The sequence below is a fragment of the Lynx canadensis genome, chromosome C2 (assembly GCF_007474595.2).
Source record: "Lynx canadensis isolate LIC74 chromosome C2, mLynCan4.pri.v2, whole genome shotgun sequence".
Classification (NCBI taxonomy): Eukaryota; Metazoa; Chordata; class Mammalia; order Carnivora; family Felidae; genus Lynx; species Lynx canadensis.
Window position 1 is genome coordinate 29819712 of NC_044311.2, and position 19561 is coordinate 29839272.

At 40.7% G+C, this 19561-nt stretch overlaps 1 protein-coding gene across 1 annotated transcript in view; it reads left to right on the forward strand.

The window, feature by feature from the left end:
* The first annotated feature begins 6908 nt into the window (after positions 1-6908).
* The window catches only part of LOC115522812, a 47308-nt gene continuing 34655 nt past the window's right edge, over positions 6909-19561 (forward strand). The window contains exons 1-8 of the mRNA XM_030328423.1: positions 6909-7022; positions 7612-7650; positions 9367-9525; positions 12085-12229; positions 13394-13458; positions 16428-16612; positions 17807-17996; positions 19520-19551. Coding sequence (XP_030184283.1) covers positions 6950-7022; positions 7612-7650; positions 9367-9525; positions 12085-12229; positions 13394-13458; positions 16428-16612; positions 17807-17996; positions 19520-19551 — 888 coding nt within the window. The 5' untranslated portion in view covers positions 6909-6949. The remainder of the gene's footprint in view (positions 7023-7611; positions 7651-9366; positions 9526-12084; positions 12230-13393; positions 13459-16427; positions 16613-17806; positions 17997-19519; positions 19552-19561) is intronic.

A 19561-nucleotide genomic window follows, 5' to 3' on the forward strand; every position in this document is an offset into this window, starting at 1 on the left:
TTTGTAGAGCAGAAATTTGTACCTTTCAATAAAAGATCAGTATATTGATCTTTTTTCATGGATTGTGCCTTTAGGGTTGTATCTAGAAAATCATTGCCAGACTCAAGATATCTTGATTTTCTCCCGTGTTCTCTCTGAGGAGTTTTGTGCTTTTGTGGTTTACACTTAGGTATGTGATCCATTTTGAGCTAATTTTTCTGAAAAGTATACAGCCTATATTTATTCATTGTATGTATTCATATTTTTGCATGTGGGTGTTTAGCTGTTCCAGCATCATTTGTTGAAAAGATTATCTTTGTTTTGTTGTACAGATCTTACTTGACTTATAATAGGATTATATTCTGATAAACCCATAGTAAATTGAAAATGCATCTAATACACCTACCGAATGTCATAGCTTAGCCTAGCCTGCCTTAAATGTGTTCAGAACACCTAGATTAGCCTACAGTTCATCAAAATCATCTAACACAAAGTCTATAATAAAAGTGTTGAAAATCTTAATGTAACTTGTTGAAATCTGTAGTAAAAGTGAAAAACAGACTGGTTCTGTGTATTGATTATTTACCTTTGCAGTCGAGTGCCTGACTGGGAGCTGTGGCTCGTTGCTGCTGCCCGGTATCACAAGAGATTGTTCTGCATATTGCCAGCCCAGGAAAAGATTAAAATTCAAAATTTGGAGTCTGGTTTTTACTGAATGCGTATTGTTTTCACACCTTTGTAAAGTAAAAAAAAATGTTGTAAGTTGAACCATTGTAAGTCAGGGACCATCTGTATTGCCCTTGACTATATTAATGGACTTCGTTCTTTTGATCTCTGTTTTCATCAGGACCTGCTGTCTTGGTTAACTAAAGCTTTATAGTAAGTTGGGCAGAGTCAGTCCTCTAGCTTTGTTCTTCATTATTATGTTCGCTATTCTGGGTCTTCTGCCTCTCCATATAAACTGTAGAATGTGTCAGTATCCACGGAATAAGTTGCTGAGGTTTTGATTGGATTTAATTGTATCTATAGATTGAGTTGGGAAGAAGAGACATTTTGAAACTGTTTAGTCTTCCTATCCATGATTGTGGAATGTCTCTGTTTATCTAGTTACACTTTGATTCTGTTGATCGGTTTTGTAGTTTTCCTGATACAGATCTTGACATATTTTATTAGACTTATACCAAAGGTTCATTTGCGGGGGGGGGGGGGGGGCGGATGATAATGGTATTGTGTTTTTAATATTTTGTTGTTGTTATGATTGTTTTTTGTTTTTTTTTTTTTTACTGCTTTAGGATATGAAAGCCTCTCTCTAGAAAGGATTCATATTTCCTCTTGTTGGGAGCCCTAGGGGTTCATGGAGTCTGGCCCATTTTTTTTTTTCTTTTCTCAATTAGCCTTTTTATTTTAAAGAAAGGCGGGGGGGGGGGGGCATTTCTGCCTCCATTGTACGGTTCTTGCCCCATTTGTTTCTTGACATTTTGCTTCTCATATACTGTTACTCATATGAAAGAAGCTAATATTTGATAAGTATTAACTTTCTAGAAGATAATTGTTTATAGTTATTTTTAAATTTATATCCACATTAGTTAGCATATAGTGCAACAATGATTTCAGGAGTAGCTTCCTTAATGCCCCTTACCCATTTAGCCCATCCCCTTTCCACAACCCCTCCAGCAACCCTCTGTTTGTTCTCTATATTTAAGAGTCTCTTATATTTTGTCCCTCTCCCTGTTTTTATGTTATTTGTGCTTCCCTTCCCTTACATTCATCTGTTTTGTATCTTAAATTCCTCATGAGTAAAGTCATATATTTGTCTTTCTCTGACTAATTTCACTTAGCATAATACTCTCTAGTTCCAGCCACTTTGTTGCAAGTGGCAAGATTTCATTCTTTTTGATTGCTGAGTAATATTCCATCCTATATATATATATATATGTCACTGTCCAGTTTTCCCAGCACCATTTGCTGAAGAGACTGTCTTTATTCCATTGGATATTCTTTCTTGCTTTGTCAAAGATGAGTTGGCCATACACTTGTGGGTCCATTTCTGGGTAGTCCTGTTCCGTTGATCTGAGTGTCTCTTATTGTGCCAGTAGTGTACTGTCTTGATGATTACAGCTTTGTAATACAGCTTGATGTCCGGGATTGTGATGCCTCCAGCTTCGGGTTTTGTTTTGTTTTGTTTTTTGTTTTTATTTTAACATTTATTTTTTTTTGAGACAGAGAGAGACAGAGCATGAGCAGGGGAGGGGCAGAGAGAGAGGGAGATACAGAATCTGAAACAGGCTCCAGGCTCTGAGCTGCCAGCACAGAGCCCGACGCGGGGCTCGAACTCACGAGCTGCGAGATCATGACCTGAGCCGTAGTCAGACGCTCAACCGACTGAGCCACCCAGGTGCCCCGAGCTTCGGTTTTCTTTTTCAAGATTGCTTTGGCTATTCAGGGTCTTTTCTGGTTCTGTACAGATTTTAGGATTCTTTGTTGTAGCTCTGAAGAATGCTGGTGTTATTTTGATAGGGATTGCATTGAATTGCATTGTAGATTGCTTTGGGTAGTGTTGACATTTTAACAATATTCTTCCTATCTGGGAGCATGGAATATTTTTCCTTTTTTGTGTGTGTCTTCTTCAATTTCTTTCACAAGCCTTCTATAGTTTTCAATGTATAGATTTTTCACCTCTTTGGTGAAATTTATCCTGAGGTATTTTATGGTTTTTGGTGCATTTGTAAATGGGATCGATTCCTTGATTTCTCTTTCTGTTGTTTCATTATTGGTGTATAGGAATGCAACCAATTTCTCTGCATTGATTTTATATCCTGCGATTTTGCTCAATTCATGGGTCAGTTCTAGCAGTTTTTTGGTGGAATCTTTGGGTTTTCCACAAGAATATCATGTCATCTGCGAAGAGTGAAAGTTTAACCTCCTCGTGACCAATTTGGATGCCTTTTATTTCTTTGTGTTGTCTGATTGCTGAGGCTAAGACTTCCAATACTGTGTTGAATAACAGTGGCGAGAATGGACATCCCTGTTATGTTCCTGACCTTAGGGGGAAAGCTCTCAGTTTTTCCCCCCATTGAGGATGATATTAGTGTTGGGTTGTTCATATATGGCTTTTATGATCTTGAGGTATGATCCTTCTATCCCTACTTTCTTGAGGGTTTTTATCAAGAAAGGATGCTGTATTCTGTCAAATGCTTTCTCTGTATCTATTGAGAGGATCATATGCTTCTCATTTCTTTTATTGATGTGATGTATCACATTGATTGTTTTGCAGATATTGAACCAGCCCTGACGCCCAGGTGTAAATTCCACTTGGGGTCGTGGTGAATAATTCTTTTCATGTATTGTTGGATCCAGTTCGCTAGTATCTTGTTGAGGATTTTTGCATCCATGTTCATTAGGGAAATTGGTCTGTAGCTCTCCTTTTTAGTGGGGTCTTTGGTTTTGGAATCAAAGTAATGCTGGCTTCATAGAAAGAGTTTGGAAGTTTTCTTTCCATTTCTATTTTTTGGAACAGCTTCAAGAGAATAGGTGTTAACTCTTCTTTAAATGTTTGGTAGAGGGGTGCCTGGGTGGCTCAGTTGGTTGAGCGACCAACTGTGGCTCAGGTCATGATCTCACAGTTTGTGAGTTTGAGCCCCGCATTGGGCTCTGTGCTGACAGCTCAGAGCCTGCTTCTGATTCTGTGTCTCCTCTCTCTCTCTGCCCCTCCCCCACTCATGCTCTGTCTCTCTCTGTCTCAGAAATAAATAAACATTAAAAAAAAAAAAAAATGTTTGGTAGAATTCCTCTGGAAAGCCATCTGGCCCTGGACTCTTGTTTTTTGGGGGATTTTTTATTACTAATTCTATTTCTTTACTGGCTATGGGTCTGTTTAAATTTTCTATTTCTGACTGTTTCAGTTTTGGTAGTTTATTTCTAGGAATTTGTCCATTTCTTCCAGATTGCCCATTTTATTGGTGTATAATTGCTTGTAATATTCTCTTATTGTTTGTATTTCTGCTGTGTTGGTTGTGATCTCTCCTCTTTCACTCTTGCTTTTATTTATTTGGGTCCTTTCCTTTTTCTTTTTGATAAAACTGGCTAGGGTTTATCAATATTGTTAATTCTTTCAAAGAACCAGCTTCTGGTTTCCTTGATCTGTTTGTTTTTTTTTTTGTTTTTTTTTTTTTGGTTTCCATGGCATTGATTTCTGCTCTAATCTTTATTATTTCCTGTCATCTGCTGGTTTTGGGTTTTATTTGCTGTGCTTTTTCCAGCTCTTCAAGGTGTAAGGTTAGGTTGTGTATCTGAGACCTTTCTTCCTTCTTTAGGAAGGCCTGGATTGCTATATACTCCCCTCTTATGACTGCCTTTGCTGCATCCCAGAGGTTTTGGGCTGTGGTGTTATCATTTTCATTGGCTTCCATGTACTTTTTAATTTCCCCTTTAACTTCTTGGTTACCCCATTCATTCTTTAGTAAGATAGTCTTTAGTCTCCAAGTTTTGTTATCTTTCCACAGTTTTTCTTGTGGTTGATTTTGAGTTTCACAGCGTTGTGGTCTGAAATATGCATAGTATGATCTCAATCTTTTGTACTTGTTGAGGGCTGATTTGTGACCCCGTATGTGATCTATTCTGGAGAATGTTCGATGTGCATTGGAGAAGAATGTGTATTCCACTGCTTTAGGGTGAAATGTTCTGAATATATCTGTTAAGTCCATCTGGTCCAATGTGTCATTCAAAGCCATTGTTTCCTTGTTGATTTTCTGTTTAGTTGATCTGACCATTGTTGTAAATGGGGTGTTGAAGTCCCCTACTATTATGGTATTATTATCAATGAGTTTCTTTATGTTTGTGATTAGTTGATTTATATATTTAGGTGTTTCATGTTTGGAACATAAACGTTTACAATTGTTACATCTTCTTGGTGAATAGACCCCTTAATTATGATATAAAGACCTTCTTCATCTCTTGTTACAGTCTTTATTTTAAAGTCTAGATTGTTTGATGTAAGCATTGCTAGTCCAGCTTTCTTTTGGTGACCATTAGCATGATAGATGGTTCTTCATCCCCTTACTTTCAGTCTGAAGGTGTCTTTAGGTCTAAAGTGGGTCTCTTATAAACAGCATATAGATGGATCTCGTTTTCTTATCTACTCTGTCTTTTGATTGGAGCATTTAGACAATTGACATTTAGAGTGAGTACTGAAAGGTATGAATTTATTGCCATTATGTTGCCTGTAGAGTTGGAGTTTCTGGTGTGTTTTCTGGCCCTTTCTAGTCTTTGTTGCTTTGGGTCTATTTTTTTTTCCTCTTTTCTCCCTTCAGAAAGTCCCCCTTAAAATTTCTTGCAGGGCTGGTTTAGTGCTCATGAACTCCTTTCTTTAATTTTTGTTTGGGAAACTTTTTATCGCTCCTTCTATTTTGAATGACAGCTTTGCTGGATAAAGAATTCTTGCCTGCCTATTTTTCCAGTTCAGTACATTGAATATATCCTGCCACTCCTTGTAGCTGCCAAATTTCTGTGGATAGGTCTGCTGCAAACCTGATCTGTCTTCCCTTGTAGGTTAAGGACTTTTTTTCCCTTGCTGCTTTCATGATTCTCTCCTTGCCTGAGTATTTTGTGAATTTGACTATGATATGCCTTGTTGATGGTCTGTTTTTATTGAATCTAATGGGAGTCCTCTGTGCTTCCTGGATTTTGATGTCTGTGTCTTTCCCCAGGTTAGGAAAGTTTTCTACTATGATTTGCTCACATAACCCTTCTACCCCTTTTTCTCTCACTTCATCTTCTGGGACTCATATGATTCTGATGTTGTTCCTTTTAAATGAGTCACTGATTTCTGTAATTCTTCAATCATGCTCTTTTGACTTAGTCTCCCTCTTTTTTTCTGCTTCACTGTTCTCCATAGGTTTGTCCTCTGTGTCGTTGATTCACTGCTCTGGATCATCCATCCTTGCCACCATGGCAACCATTCGAGATTGCAGCTCAGTTATAGCATTTTTTATATCATCCTGACTGGTTTTGCTTCTTTTATCTCCACAGAAAGGGATTCTAACCTATTTTCAACCCCAGCCAGTATTCTTATGATCATGATTCTGCATTCTGGTTCAGACATCTTGCTTGTATCTGTGTTGATTAAGTCCCTGGCTGTCATTTCTTACTGTTCTTTCTTTTGGGGTGAATTCCTTCGTTTTGTCATTTTGAAGGAAGAAAAGGAATTAATAAAAATTAAAAAATATAAAAATTAAAAACAACACAAAAATATCAAAGGATACTAGATGCTATATCTGTTTTGGTCTGGTTGTTGAAAGGAGCTTGGTATATTAGAGAAAAAAGACAAAGATTAAAAAGAAAACATTTGAAAAAATGAACACAATAAAATAGAATACAATAAAATGATGGAAGAAAAATAGAATTTTAAAAATTTACCAAAAAGTCAAAACTATAGTAAACAAAGAAAAAATCTTTTCAATAAAAACATAAAATAAAAATAAATACTTTCTCTTTCTGTATTTAAGAATAAGAAAACAAAAAAGAAAAAAAATTGAATAGATGGATCAGTGAAGAAAATACAATTGAAATTACATTGGTTTCCCCTAGAAGTCAAACTAGGAAGCACTTTATAGTCTGTAAACTAAGCATGCAGAGACTTGTGGTGGTCCTCCTGAGGGCAGTTGGCCCAGTTGGATGGGGCCTAGTGTAACAACTCCATTCTCCACTAGGTGGTGCTGCTTAGCTTACTGGGGTAGATTGTTGTGGCGCTTTGGGTGAAAATGAGAGTACATTTTAATTTTCTGTGCTGGGTGTTCCTGACTGATAGATCCTCTGGGGGTCTGGTATAAGTACCTGCTATCTCCTGGGGCCTTCGTGGCCTGTACTGGGAAGGCTGCTTCAAGGAAAGAGCTGGAAGAACAGGTAGGACAGGAGATAGCCTCGTCACCTGCTTTAATGTGCTGTGTCTTTGCAGAAAGGAGAGGCTGATGCCATGAGCTTGGATGGAGGCTTCATCTACATAGCAGGCCAGTGTGGTCTAGTGCCTGTCCTGGCAGAGAACTACAGTAAGTGTAGGGAGTGTCTCTCAGTGTTTTATTTCCTTTGGGCCAGTCAGAAGAGATGGGAAAATCATAGCCTGATTCACACCGCATTGGCCATAAAGCTCTTGCTTACTGAGCACCTCCTGCTTCCTAGGCTCTGGGCTCCCCCCCCCCCCCCCCCTCTCTAATCCCCACAGTCATGGCAAAGGACAGAATCTTCTATCATACTTTCCACCAGGGGGATAGGAAGCTTGGCACTGGGAAGTTCCAGCTAAAAGTGACCTCTCTGCAGAGGACAGCTGGGATTCCTGGAAGGTCTTCTTGCTTCCCCAAATCACTTCTCCTGTAGTCCCAGTGCAGGGATTCAAGTATAGCCGGACGACAGTGGCCACAGGACAAAACAGAGCAGGAAACTTGAAATGCACAATTTTTGGCTAACTTCCAGAGGCCAGTGAGTGAAAGTGAACTTGAATCATCCAGACAGCCTGGAATGTTTGGGAATGTGGTAACATATAGATTGTTTTCCTGACTCTTTTTATTCTGAGCTGCACATAGAAATGGCATGACTTTCAATGAGTAAATGTTTAATGATTTTTTCATTTTTTTCTTCCAGAAACTGAAGGCCCTGAGTGTAGCAACATGCCAGAGAAAGGTGAGTTGGGATTGGTACCTCAGGAATTTCATTCTTATTACTTTGGGGAAAGGGTAAGGTATATTTAAATTCAAATCAGAAGTAGGTAAGGCAATAAAAGAGACCAATTTTTAGACTACAAAAGAACCCTAGAAGGATGATAATTGATAATGATGGTTACTCTTTTAGACTTGCCATGACTTGCATGCAGGATTTCTCATTTAATCCTATTAAGTGGGTACTGTCATCCTTTAAGGATGCCATAAGAGGACCAACAGCTCATGCGGTTACAAGTTGTCTAGGCTCCTATATCCAGCAAGCAAATTTACACCCTCCTCACCACTCCCAACTCTTTGTATTACATGAGGCCTGGACAGTTTTAGATGAGAGTTAGCACCAGGAGTCTTGCTCATATGTGCCTGGCAGGCCTGAGCAGAGCGGCTCACACGGGCATATGTCTAGGAGCATGAAATTACCCAGTCTCCCAGCCAGGCTGGGCCCAGGAACCCAGGCCGGTTTGGCTCTCAGTTAATGCTCTGGTGGGGGTGGGTCTAGAAAGATGGGATAGGAACAAGACTGGAAATCTTGTCAAGGTGATCACTGGGTCCCAGAGCTCCGGTGCTCAGATCTCTCCAGCCATTTTCCAGCCATTAGTGTGCAACTTTGTCCTTGTGACCTCCCCTGTTACAACCTCCCAGCCTCTCCCCCTCATTCTAGGAGCCAGACTCTTTAGCTGAAAATAGAAAGACCTGGTCTTACTCCACAGATAAGGCTTCTCTGTTTTCTGGTGTGAACAGTTGACTGAATTAACTAAATTGGAAGGTTGAAATCATGGGTTGATATTCTATTCACAGTTTTAGGAGTAGCCTGTATTTCCTGCTACAGATGGCAGCTGACTTGATTTTGAATTTCTACTTCACATATTTATTTTGGTGCAAACCTGTATTCTCCTCATGGCCAGAATATTCCCTGTAGTTTATTGGGTCATTTACTACTCTTTCCTAATTGTGACTGTATAAAATGTAAGAGTCACATGTGCTTTTCAGTATCCATTCCTCTGATACCCCACAGTGGAAGGTGAGTTGCTGGTTTGTAACTTTACTAGTTTTATGCATTTAGGGAAGACTGGTATACCAACCGTTGCTCTGATGATGATCTTTTCTTACTATTTTGTTTTTTAAGTTCAGAATAATCTCCATCTGACAGAATGACTGGCACTTCCTCTCAGTCTTGCTTTTTTGTTTTTTTAAATTAATTTATTTATTTTGAGAGAGAGAGAGAGAGAGAGAGAGAGAGAGATCATGAGTGGGGGGGGCAAAAAAAGAGAGAGGAAGAGAGAGAGAATCAGAGAGAATCCCAAGCAGGCTCTGCACTGTGAGCCCAGAGCCTGACACAGGGCTCAAACTCACGAACCTTGAGATCATGACCTGGGCCAAAATCAAGAGTCAGACACTTTAACGACTGAGCCACCCAGGCACCCCACGTTTTGTTTTTATAAGTAGGCTCCATGCCCAGTGTGGGGTTTGAACTCATAACCCTGAGATCAAGAGTTGCATTCTCTACTGAGCACGCCAGGTGCTACATCTCAGTCAGTTATTGGGAAGACCCTTTCAAAGGCAGAAGGAATGATTCGGGATAATTTTGTTTCCATAGGGAAATGGCAGATTTTGATTGTAGATAGATACTCTGGAAGGCCTGGGGTTGTTAATACTTTCTTTTTTTGTGTCTTTCCTGTAGGGTATCTTGCTGTGGCTGTGGTTAAAAAATCAGCAGATGAATCCCTCACCTGGAACAATCTGAAAGGCAGGAAGTCCTGCCACACTGCAGTAGATAGAACTGCTGGCTGGAACATCCCCATGGGCCTGCTCTACAACAGGATCAACAGCTGTGAATTCGGTAAGTGAATCTTGAGAGGGTGCTGTGATCAGAGCCAGGCTGGAAAGAGGTATTCTGGAAAAAAGTGGTATGGTGCAAAATGCTGTGGCCCTGGTTTTATAATAGTAAAATTTGGTTAAAATGAACCTCAAGGAGATACCTAAAAGGGTTACTAGGGCTGGGGAGCTAAATAAGACTGGTTCTTTTTGGTTGCACATATGGCTTGAGTAAACATATGTTTACTTCTCTCTTTCGTTTAAAAAAAAAAAAAAAGAGGTAAGCAGTCACTAGAAGCCCAGGCTCCTCTCTTTCTGTTCCACCATTGTGAGCACGGGGCCTCTGTCTTCAAGGTCAACCATGGTAGCCATCACATCCATGATTCAGGCAGCCGCAAGGAATAAAGGGAGCTTGAAGTGTAATGCCACCTGCTGTCGCTTTATTAAAGGAGCTATCCAGGAAATCTAAATGAATTACTTCACGTAACTTCTTACTGTTCAAAACTCAGGCACACAGTCACTCTTAGCTGTAACAGAGGTTCGAGAATGTCCTCTTTTATTTGGGCATGTTCTGTCCCAAATAAAACTAGAACTTTGTTCAAAAATTAAAAATAGAACTACTATATGATCTAGCAATTTCACTTTTGGGTATTTGTCCAAAGGAAAACACTAACTCAAAAATTATATACATCTCCACGTTCATTGCAGCAGTATTTATAACAGCCAAGATATGGAAACAGCCTAAGTGTCCACTGAAGAACGAATAAAATTTGAGATACACACACACACACACACAAAACACTTTTATTCAACCATGAGAAAGGAAGAAATCTTGCCATTTGCAACAACATGGATGGAACTTGAAGTTGTTACACTAAGTGAAGTATTTTAGGTAGAGAAAGACAAATACTACATAATCTCACTTATATCTGGAATCTAAAAAAAACCCCAAGCTCATGGATATGGAAAACAGATTGATAGTTGCTAAAGGTGGGGGGTGGGGCAATGGGCAAATGGGTGAAGGGGCAAAAGATACAAGCTTGTAGGTATAAACTAAATAAATCCTGGGAACGTAATGTACAGCATGGGGACTATAGTTAATAAAACTGTATTGCATTTTTCCAAGTTGTTAAGAAAGCAGATCTTAAAAGTTCTCATTACAAGAAAAAAAATTTTGTGACAACATACGGTGATGGATGTTAACTAGACTCATTGTGGGAATCATTTTGCAATGTATTGCTATAGCGAATCATGTTGCACACCTGAAACTAATGTAATGTTACATGTCATCTATCTCCCAATAAAAAACAATGGAGAAAAAATTAAAAGAAAAAAACCCAACTAGATCTTTGTTACTAAGGAATAAGGGGAAATGACTGTTGGGTGGACAGTACAATCCCTGCCACTGGGCTTTCTAGGTAATGTGAATGTGTGGAATCCTTGGATCTCTTTAAGGTCTTGGCAATCTCACTGAGGGGCTGCCCAGCTCTTAGGCCCTTTCAAAGCAGTGAAAACCAGTTTATTCTCTGTGTCCACTGAATATCTTCAGGTATGAGTTTAGTTCTACCCCTGAAAAATGTATATGTAAGTTAACCATAGACAAATATTTTCTGATGGTTATTTACATCAACTTTCTGAGTACTTCCTCCTTGACACCTCCAAATATGTGCAACTGCTTTAAAAGGAGAGGCCTCTGGGGCACCTGGGTGGCTCAGTCAGTTAAGCGTCCGACTTCGGCTCAGGTCATGGTCTTGTGGTCTGTGAGTTCGAGCCTGGCATCGGGCTCTGTGCTGACAGCTCACAGCCTGGAGCCTGTTTCAGATTCTGTGTCTCCCTCTCTCTCTGACCCTCCCCCATTCACGCTCTGTCTCTCTCTGTCTCAAAAATAAATAAACGTTAAAAAAAATTTTTTTAAATAAAAATAAAAATAAAGGAGAGTCCTCTGAAGACAGTTATGAACCAGACAAGTCCTGTGTGTAGGGACCGGGGATATTTCTGCACTGGGGTGTTCTCTGACAGCAGTTTGAGAGGAGGCAAAGTATGGCTGGGGTGATACCCAGAAAGCTTGGGCTCCCCACCAGCAAGGGCACTACCTCTGCTCTTCTGAACTTCCTGGCAGTTTCATAGCCATCAGAGAGCAGCTGAGCTGTGAGTAAAACCCCCAAGCTCTTAATTGAGTTTGGAGTTCTAAGTTCTATTAAAGTCTCTTCTAAAAAATAGCAATGGAAGGAAAATCCTGAAAACAAGTGGCACATGCTCAGGGAGTGAGACCTTCAATTTTATCCCTTTTATGTCAATTTTCATGTCATTTCCTTCTCTTCTCTCTTTAGATAAATGATGACACTATCCACGTACCCATGGAATCCTCTCTACCTGACTTGTAATGCTCTACTGACATCTATTCCCAGCCTCAATTAAGTTTTCTTTTAAAGCCTGGACCCTGGCAGGTCCTGACTTGGTGGTGGGTCACAGAATGAATATGTTCCACTTATCCTGGGCCATACACACCTGTTATGTGTTAGATGAAAGCTACTCATATTGATTCAGTTAGGAAGAGCTGACTTTCTCTTGTCCTTCTACACAGATAAAATTTTCGAACAGAGCTGTGCCCCTGGATCTATGCGAAATTCCAGTCTCTGTGCTCTGTGTGTTGGCTCGGCAAAAACTCCAGGAAAGGAGTGTTTTCCCAATAGCCATGAGAGATACTATGGTTACACGGGGGCTTTCAGGTGAGTCTTTTAATCCTGACACAAATATAATGATAAACCCAGCCCTGACAAGATTGCTTTTTAGGAACTAAAGTGAGATTATTATGTTCCTGGCCTGTTAGTCTTGCATGTATTAGGATGCCACATTTAGCAACTCTATTAGAACCCTGTGTGAAGGAGCATCCAAGTGCCTCCAGAACACTATCTCTAGACCTGGCTCTCATAGCAAAGACTGACAGTACAATGCAGATTAGAAGTTCTCAACAGGGGGGCGATTTTCCCCTCAGGGGAAATTTGGCAGTGTCTGGAGATGTTTTTGATAATCAAATGGGGTTGGGGGAGGGTGCTACTGGCATCTAATTGGTAGAGGCTGCTAAACATCTTACACACACAGGAAAGCATCCTACAACAAAGAATTGTTTGGCTCAAGATGTCACAATTGCCAAGGTGAGGAAACACTGCCATAGTTGAATACAGGAGTCAGGAGTCTGGTTCATGCTTTTCTAGGCACCTCTGGGGAACCTATGTATGGCCATACTCACCCGGCAATACATAAAAGTAACCTACAGGACTTCTACATTCCCAACTGCCGATTCTATTTCATGGGGTATTTGTTACTTATACAAAGATGCCTATGCACCTTTTGACCTTATTGCTTTTTAACTGTCTTATGATTCAGCCTTTTGTTAGTAGTTCATGAGTCCATCATCTGCACAATGATGGTGGTATTCTAACTGAACTTCTCAGTAGTGAAGGAGAAAAGAAAGGTTATCCTAATTCTCCAGTTAGAACCACCTGGTGAGTTAGTGTAACTACAATTCACAGTCCACAGATTCCCAATTTTTACAAAGTACAGTATGAGTAAGGAATCACCGTATTGGGACACTGCCCCTCTAATATCTCTATTGATGCTAGGGAAGTGCTGTAGCTCTATTGAAGAAACTATGCCATAACTTAGCATTTAGTGTATGGAATTGAGATTAGATAACCACAAAGCTAATTGGAGGTTTTGTTTTCTTTTCTTTATTACTTACATTAGTAATCTGTAAGATTAGTGATAGAATGGGAGTCACAATTGCTGACATCAGATGGCTAGCCCTGGATCTATCAGGTGGCCCTCCTGAATGACAGATGTTGTCTCTCTGACCTTCTCTCTTCTCTTTCTCTCTGTCTGGGACTCTGCAGGTGTCTGGTTGAGAAGGGAGACGTGGCCTTTGTGAAAGACCAGACTGTCATGGAGAACACTGGGGGTATGTTCACATGCTCCTCTGTCCCCACAAATTGGGGTTTCTGGGTTCACTTATGGTCAGGATGCCTTTGTGGATGTGTATGTACTCTGTTAGACTCCAGAGCTCTGACCCTTGACCTGTTTTTTTCAGTGGAGAGAGAAGTGTTCACCTGGGTAGGCAGAATGGTAAGGACCATGAGGTTCTTCTAGTGGCCCTGAATTGGTGCAGGCATTGCCTTTCCCCTAAATACTTCAGTGCACACTTTGTAGGAATGAGGACATTTTCTTACATGCCTACATTATAATTACTGAGACCAGGAAATTGATATTAACATGCATTTAATATTTACCATGTTCACAGCCCATACTAAGATTTTGTGAATTATCCCCAAAAGGTCCTTTTTAACTATTTCCTATATTTCTGGATCCAATATATATATTGGTCCAATATATATATTCCAAATATATTCTAGGTCCACTGAAAAAAACCTAGAGACAATAGTACACCAGAGAGAATGAACACCAAGATCTTTACTTCTAGAACCATTCTCCAATAGCAGGAGCCAGGGACACTTGGAAAAATTGCTGATTCTAGGGCTGGGGCAGGAAAAATATAAGGTTGAGCCTGGAACATCATGGTGAAAATTTTGGGATATATCAAAATATACAGGAGCCATTTTTAATGATCCCCACTGGCCAAATCTGGGACATTTTGAGCACTAGAAGAAATAATAATGGTAGTAAGATAATGACTTGTTCAATAAAATGGGAATATGGGATAATAATATCCTGATTAAGCAAATGAGGATAAAGGGAAACATCTTCCTTATTGTGGGACAAGAATAAATGGAGGAATACTGTAATTATACAGTTAAAAAAAACTATCATTTGGCCAACAGTATAGTAATAATTGTTTCAAGCAAGAATCATCAATGGGTACTAAAACTAGTGGGTGAATATTAGATGCCGTGACATTAAAAAACCTAACAAAAATTTTTTTAAAGTTAGTAAGAATGAGCACTCCACCTGCCCCCTCCTATCACTAACTGCTTAGAGAACCTGCTACAGTGCAGGTAAGTATTATCTCGCTTCCTTTCTCATGTCCCTTCACCCAATCCCAGATCATCCCAGCAACTCATCTAGAATGAACTAGTTTATCACCAACTCCTCTGAGAATCCTTCCAAGATGGCATGCCCCCATCCCACAACAGAATCTTCCATCCATATGACTAGTACATTGGGTTCATCTCATTCTGTAATAAACTGTGGCTACAGAAACTCTTTGAGCTCTTTTTTCCTTCTTTTATACCCCAACTATGGTAAGTGGCACACAGAAGTTGCTAAGTACTTACTTGAAGGACTACTGTGTTGGCTAATTTTTCTTTCTTTTCTCCTATGACTTTTGCTTTTTCCTTTAAAGGCTGCCCTTTTTCCTATGACTTGAGTTTTACCCCTAGATTGGTTCTTTGTTACCCCTTGATTTTTAAATTTTTTTTCTTTGGTACTGTTCTGAGTGGGGTTTCTCTCTCTAGGTCTCACCTCTGCACCCTGCAATGACTCCAAAATCCTTACCCCCTGAGAAGAAGGTAGAGCAGAGGCCTCAACTGCCTTCTAAATAACACCCTGGAGTCTCTATTTGCCATGTGGTCATTTTTATATACAAAGTTCACTGGCACTGCAACCTCAACCGCTATGAGTCCAAACTTCTACTATTTCTTTCAAAATCCACTCCTCTTCTTAGCTTCTATCCCTTTTGAGGCCTTTATCGTCTGCCCTGACAGTTGGGCCTAGGTTAGTCTCCCAGTCAGTATGTATAACACAGGTTACACACCTAAAACCATGTCTCCTCCAGCCATCTCTCCCTAATGAATATGTTCTCACCAAGATGGTTCTCTGCTCATACAGCATTTAGAAATATAAATAGAAAATGTTACTATCTGCATCCGGAATTGTTGCTTTTGGTTTATGTGCTATTTTCCCGCTCCAATAAGACTGTATCTGACAGAGGGCGGACAACATAGTACTGAATAAATGCTTAAATTATGAAGTAGAACAGAATTGGTTTGGAGAGAATGATGGTGGGTTTCATTTGGAGGGAGCTGAGTTGAAGGGAATGGTAAGAAAGGGCAGGATAAATGTTAGAAGGTGAGCAAAGATGTGTGCAGTTACTCATGGGAGAGACACAGGCAATTTGGAGTTTTCTATTAAAACTGTAAATCTATATTTGGGGAGGGTAGGAAAAGAGGTATTTTTACTTTATAAATAATACACAGCTTTATGGTAGCTAATTCATGCATTAGTTGTTCAATTAAATAAAATTAAATAAAAATTAAATTAAGAAAAAGATTGCAACGCTGCCTTTTAGATGAGAAGTAAAAACTAGGAAAATATATTTGAGAAGTGCCTCAGGAGGAAGGAAACCTTGAAAATGGGTGAGATTTTCTTTTTTTTTCAGGGAAATTACAGAAACAATGAAGAAGCTGAGAACAGGATATGGACCTGTACTCACAGAAGCATGTGTGCATTTATTTTCATGTAGAACCAGTATGAGCACATCAGATTTAGAACACTGGTCCAGCTTGCAAAATGGCCCCAGGGGAAGTTCTTTTGCTTGCTGATGCCAGATTGTATTGCACAGAGGGCCACGTTCTTTCTGTGCTAGAGCAAGAAGTCCAGATGCTTTGGAATTTAGTAGAAATGAAGATGTTTTTGGACATCATTCACAGATATATTTCACTTTCTCCTGGTTGGGTGGGACAGGTTGGAAGGGACGGTCACTAGGAATTCTCGGTTGAGTGTTGAATCTGTTGCATCAGACTTATATACATGTGAGTATCTCTTCCTCTCCACATTACTGTGACCCCAGTGTGTGCACTTCTGCTGGCCAATGGCTCTAGGTCCTTCACATGTCAGTGGGTTGGTTATGTACCCTCAGTGAGGGTGCCTGACCAAAGCTATCAGCTGTGGCTGACCCACCTTCTCTGTCCCCAGGAAATAATACTGAAAATTGGGCTAAGGATCTGAAGATGAAAGACTTTATGCTGCTGTGTCCTGATGGCAGCAGGAAGGCTGTGACAGAGGCTGAAAAATGCTTCCTAGCCCATGCCCCGAATCACGCTGTGGTCTCACGGAAAGATATGGCAGCTTGTGTTAGCAAAACGTTACTTGAGCAGCAGGTATGGACAAGCCAGGGCCTGCCATTTTTTCTTCCTGGGTGTGTGTGGATTATTTGGGGGAGTTCAGTGTTAAGCACAGCCCTCACTCCAGCATTCTCTTTCTGGAAACTAGAATTGGGAGGCTGTCACTTGTGGAACTGGATCTCCCAGGCCCAGGTCTGCTTATATCTCCAGGTCACTGGAGATTAGTTCCCACGTGATCCACTGGCTCTGGGGTCCATGCATCTGCTTTCTTGCTCACCCTTGACTTTGCTCTATGGTACCATCATTTTCTCCTTGTATCCTTTTTGAAAATGAAGGAGAGTAATCTTGTGTCCTAGCCCTCACTGATAAAAGTCATGAAATGTGAACTGTATTTCTCTTGTTTAGAGAGACTGAGAACCATTTCAACAGCCAGAAACACAGGACCTCTATCCTCAGGCAGCTTGTCCTCTGGGAAGAACAAGCAACCCAGGGCCAGCCTTGTTGTGAGGGGGAGGGGGAGAGGCTGCCTGAGTATTCTAATCCTGAGAGTCCTCTACCCACAAACACCACTTTCCCCTCAACAATAGCTTCCTGCCTGCCATTAGTTTTCTTTAAAAAAAAATTAAGATAGCATATTTTCGTGAGCCCTCTTAAGGTAAATGATAATAATAATTAGCATTTAATGAACATTTCTTAGGTGCTAGATGGAATGTTAAACTTTTTGTAATCATCATTTCACTTATAATCCTACAAGGCCTAGAGTTAAGCCTCTTGCCCAAGATGGGATCAAAGATGCAGTCAAACATGAAATTTAACAACTACCTATACCACCCCTTGTTGTGCTCCGTTTAATATCTTCTTTGATAGTAATACTTGGAAGGAACATGTTTCTGTCCTCTCATTTCCTGGAAGCAGTCTCCAAGGCCATAGCCAATGAAGTGGGGAAGAGAGATCAGGGAAGTCAGGAGTGACTAGGTGGGTGGGAGGGACTTTCCAGAGGTGAGACTAGGATGCACCCCATAAAGGACATGGGGGCTCATGAAAACATGAAGCTGGGGCCAAAAATGGGTCGACGCCAGGCGAGACATATGGAAACATCCTGAGGCATCCTCTGCAGCTTCCCTTTCTTCCCCAGGGCTGGTTTCCAGCTTTCATCCCCCTGAAACCAATCCTTGTATTCTCAGCTATTCACTGCCACAGACCCTCATGTGTTTTCCCTCTATCTGACAGGAGATGTTTGGAAAAACTGAAAATGACTGCTCGAGCCAGTTCTGTATGTTCCACTCAGACACCAAGGACCTTCTGTTCAAGGATGACACAAAATGTTTGGCCAAACTTCCGGAAGGCACAACATATAAATCTTACTTAGGACCAGAGTATATCACAGCTGTTGCTAACCTGAGACAGTGCTCCACCTCAAGTGAGTAAGAGAAACAGCATGGGGAAAGATGCCAAGCAAACATGGGTGGGGTTCTAGGTGGTGAGTAGAAAAGGAGGAGTGGGCTGTGGCCCTCTGGGGATGACCAATAGACAAGACGAGATGATGAGAGAACACTGTAATCCCAGCGCGTGTGAAAGGCTTCTTGTATGGGCAGATGGTAAGGTGGACACAGGCTCAGGGCACTAAGGTAATGAACTGCCCAGACATGAAGAATTCCATGTTATTACTAGGGAAAGGAAGAGGTTGTATGTACCCAATGCTCATTGCTCTGCAGTAAACTCCTTTTTTAAAATTAAAAAAAAAAAGTTTATTTACTGATTTTGAGTGAGTGAGAGAGAGAGAGAGAGAGAGAGAGAGAGAGAATCTCAAGCAGGATCCACATGCTGAGCCTGACACAAGGCTTGATCTCACGACTGTGAGATCATGACCTGAGCCAAAATCAAGAGTGGGATGCTTAACTGACTGAGCCATTCAGGCACCCCTACTAAACTCCTTTTTATATAGAGCTGAACTGTCCAATATAGCAGCCTCTAATTATTTATGGCTACTTAAATTTAAATTAATTAAAATTAAACAAAGTTAAAAATTTAGTTCCTCAGCTACACCAGCCACAATTCAAGCATTCAGTAGCTACATGTAGCAACAGACAGGTGAGCAAACAGAATATTTCCATCATCACAGAAAGTTCCCTTACACAGCACTGCTTTTGAGAGCTTGAACAATGACAATTTTTATAATTATAAAGTTGCTATACCTACTGCTCATTGAGAACACCAGTTTTCTAAGCCTCAAAATAACAATAAAACACACCTTTGCACTTTAACTATGCTGGACATCATTGAATCCCTTGAAATCATTCGGAAGAGGTGAGAGAATAACATGTGGATGGAGGGAGGTTATTCTTTAACTCCTGTGTGCATATAAGTGAGCCATGGTCCTTAAAATACTGATTCACAGGCTGTGGGGATACTGATTCGGCAAGTCTGTGCCAGCGTCCCATAGTTCCAACATAAGGAACACGCTTACCCACAGCCACCGTTGTGAGCACCCAGGTTACATTTACCTAACCTATATCCTCCAGAAAAGGACAAAGTCTCGGTCTGCTATTCTTTGCTCCTTCCCCAGCCCCTGGCTTGGAAACTGGCATGTTCCAGGTACTTGTTATTAGTTCCTCACCTGACTAAGGAGGCCAAAGAGGACAGTCCCACCAGGCTCCTTCCAGCTACATGGATTTAGGTGTAGGAAACATGCCTATAAGACACAAGGTGCGGGATGATACAGGGCAGGGAACCCATGTTGCCATCCTTGGTGCACAGTACTGCCCAGAAAGATACAGGAGCTGGGTGGGCAAGTGGAGAAGGCCACTGGGAGAATGGCCTAGTTCACCTGTAGGCCCCTAGTGCGTCTGAGTGCTTTTGTCTCTCGCTTAACTGCTCATTCACTCAACAAAAAATAAATATAAGTAGATTTTGACTGACCTACCTCTCTTCTCTGCTCCACAGAACTCCTGGAGGCCTGTACTTTCCACAAAGATTAAAATTCAA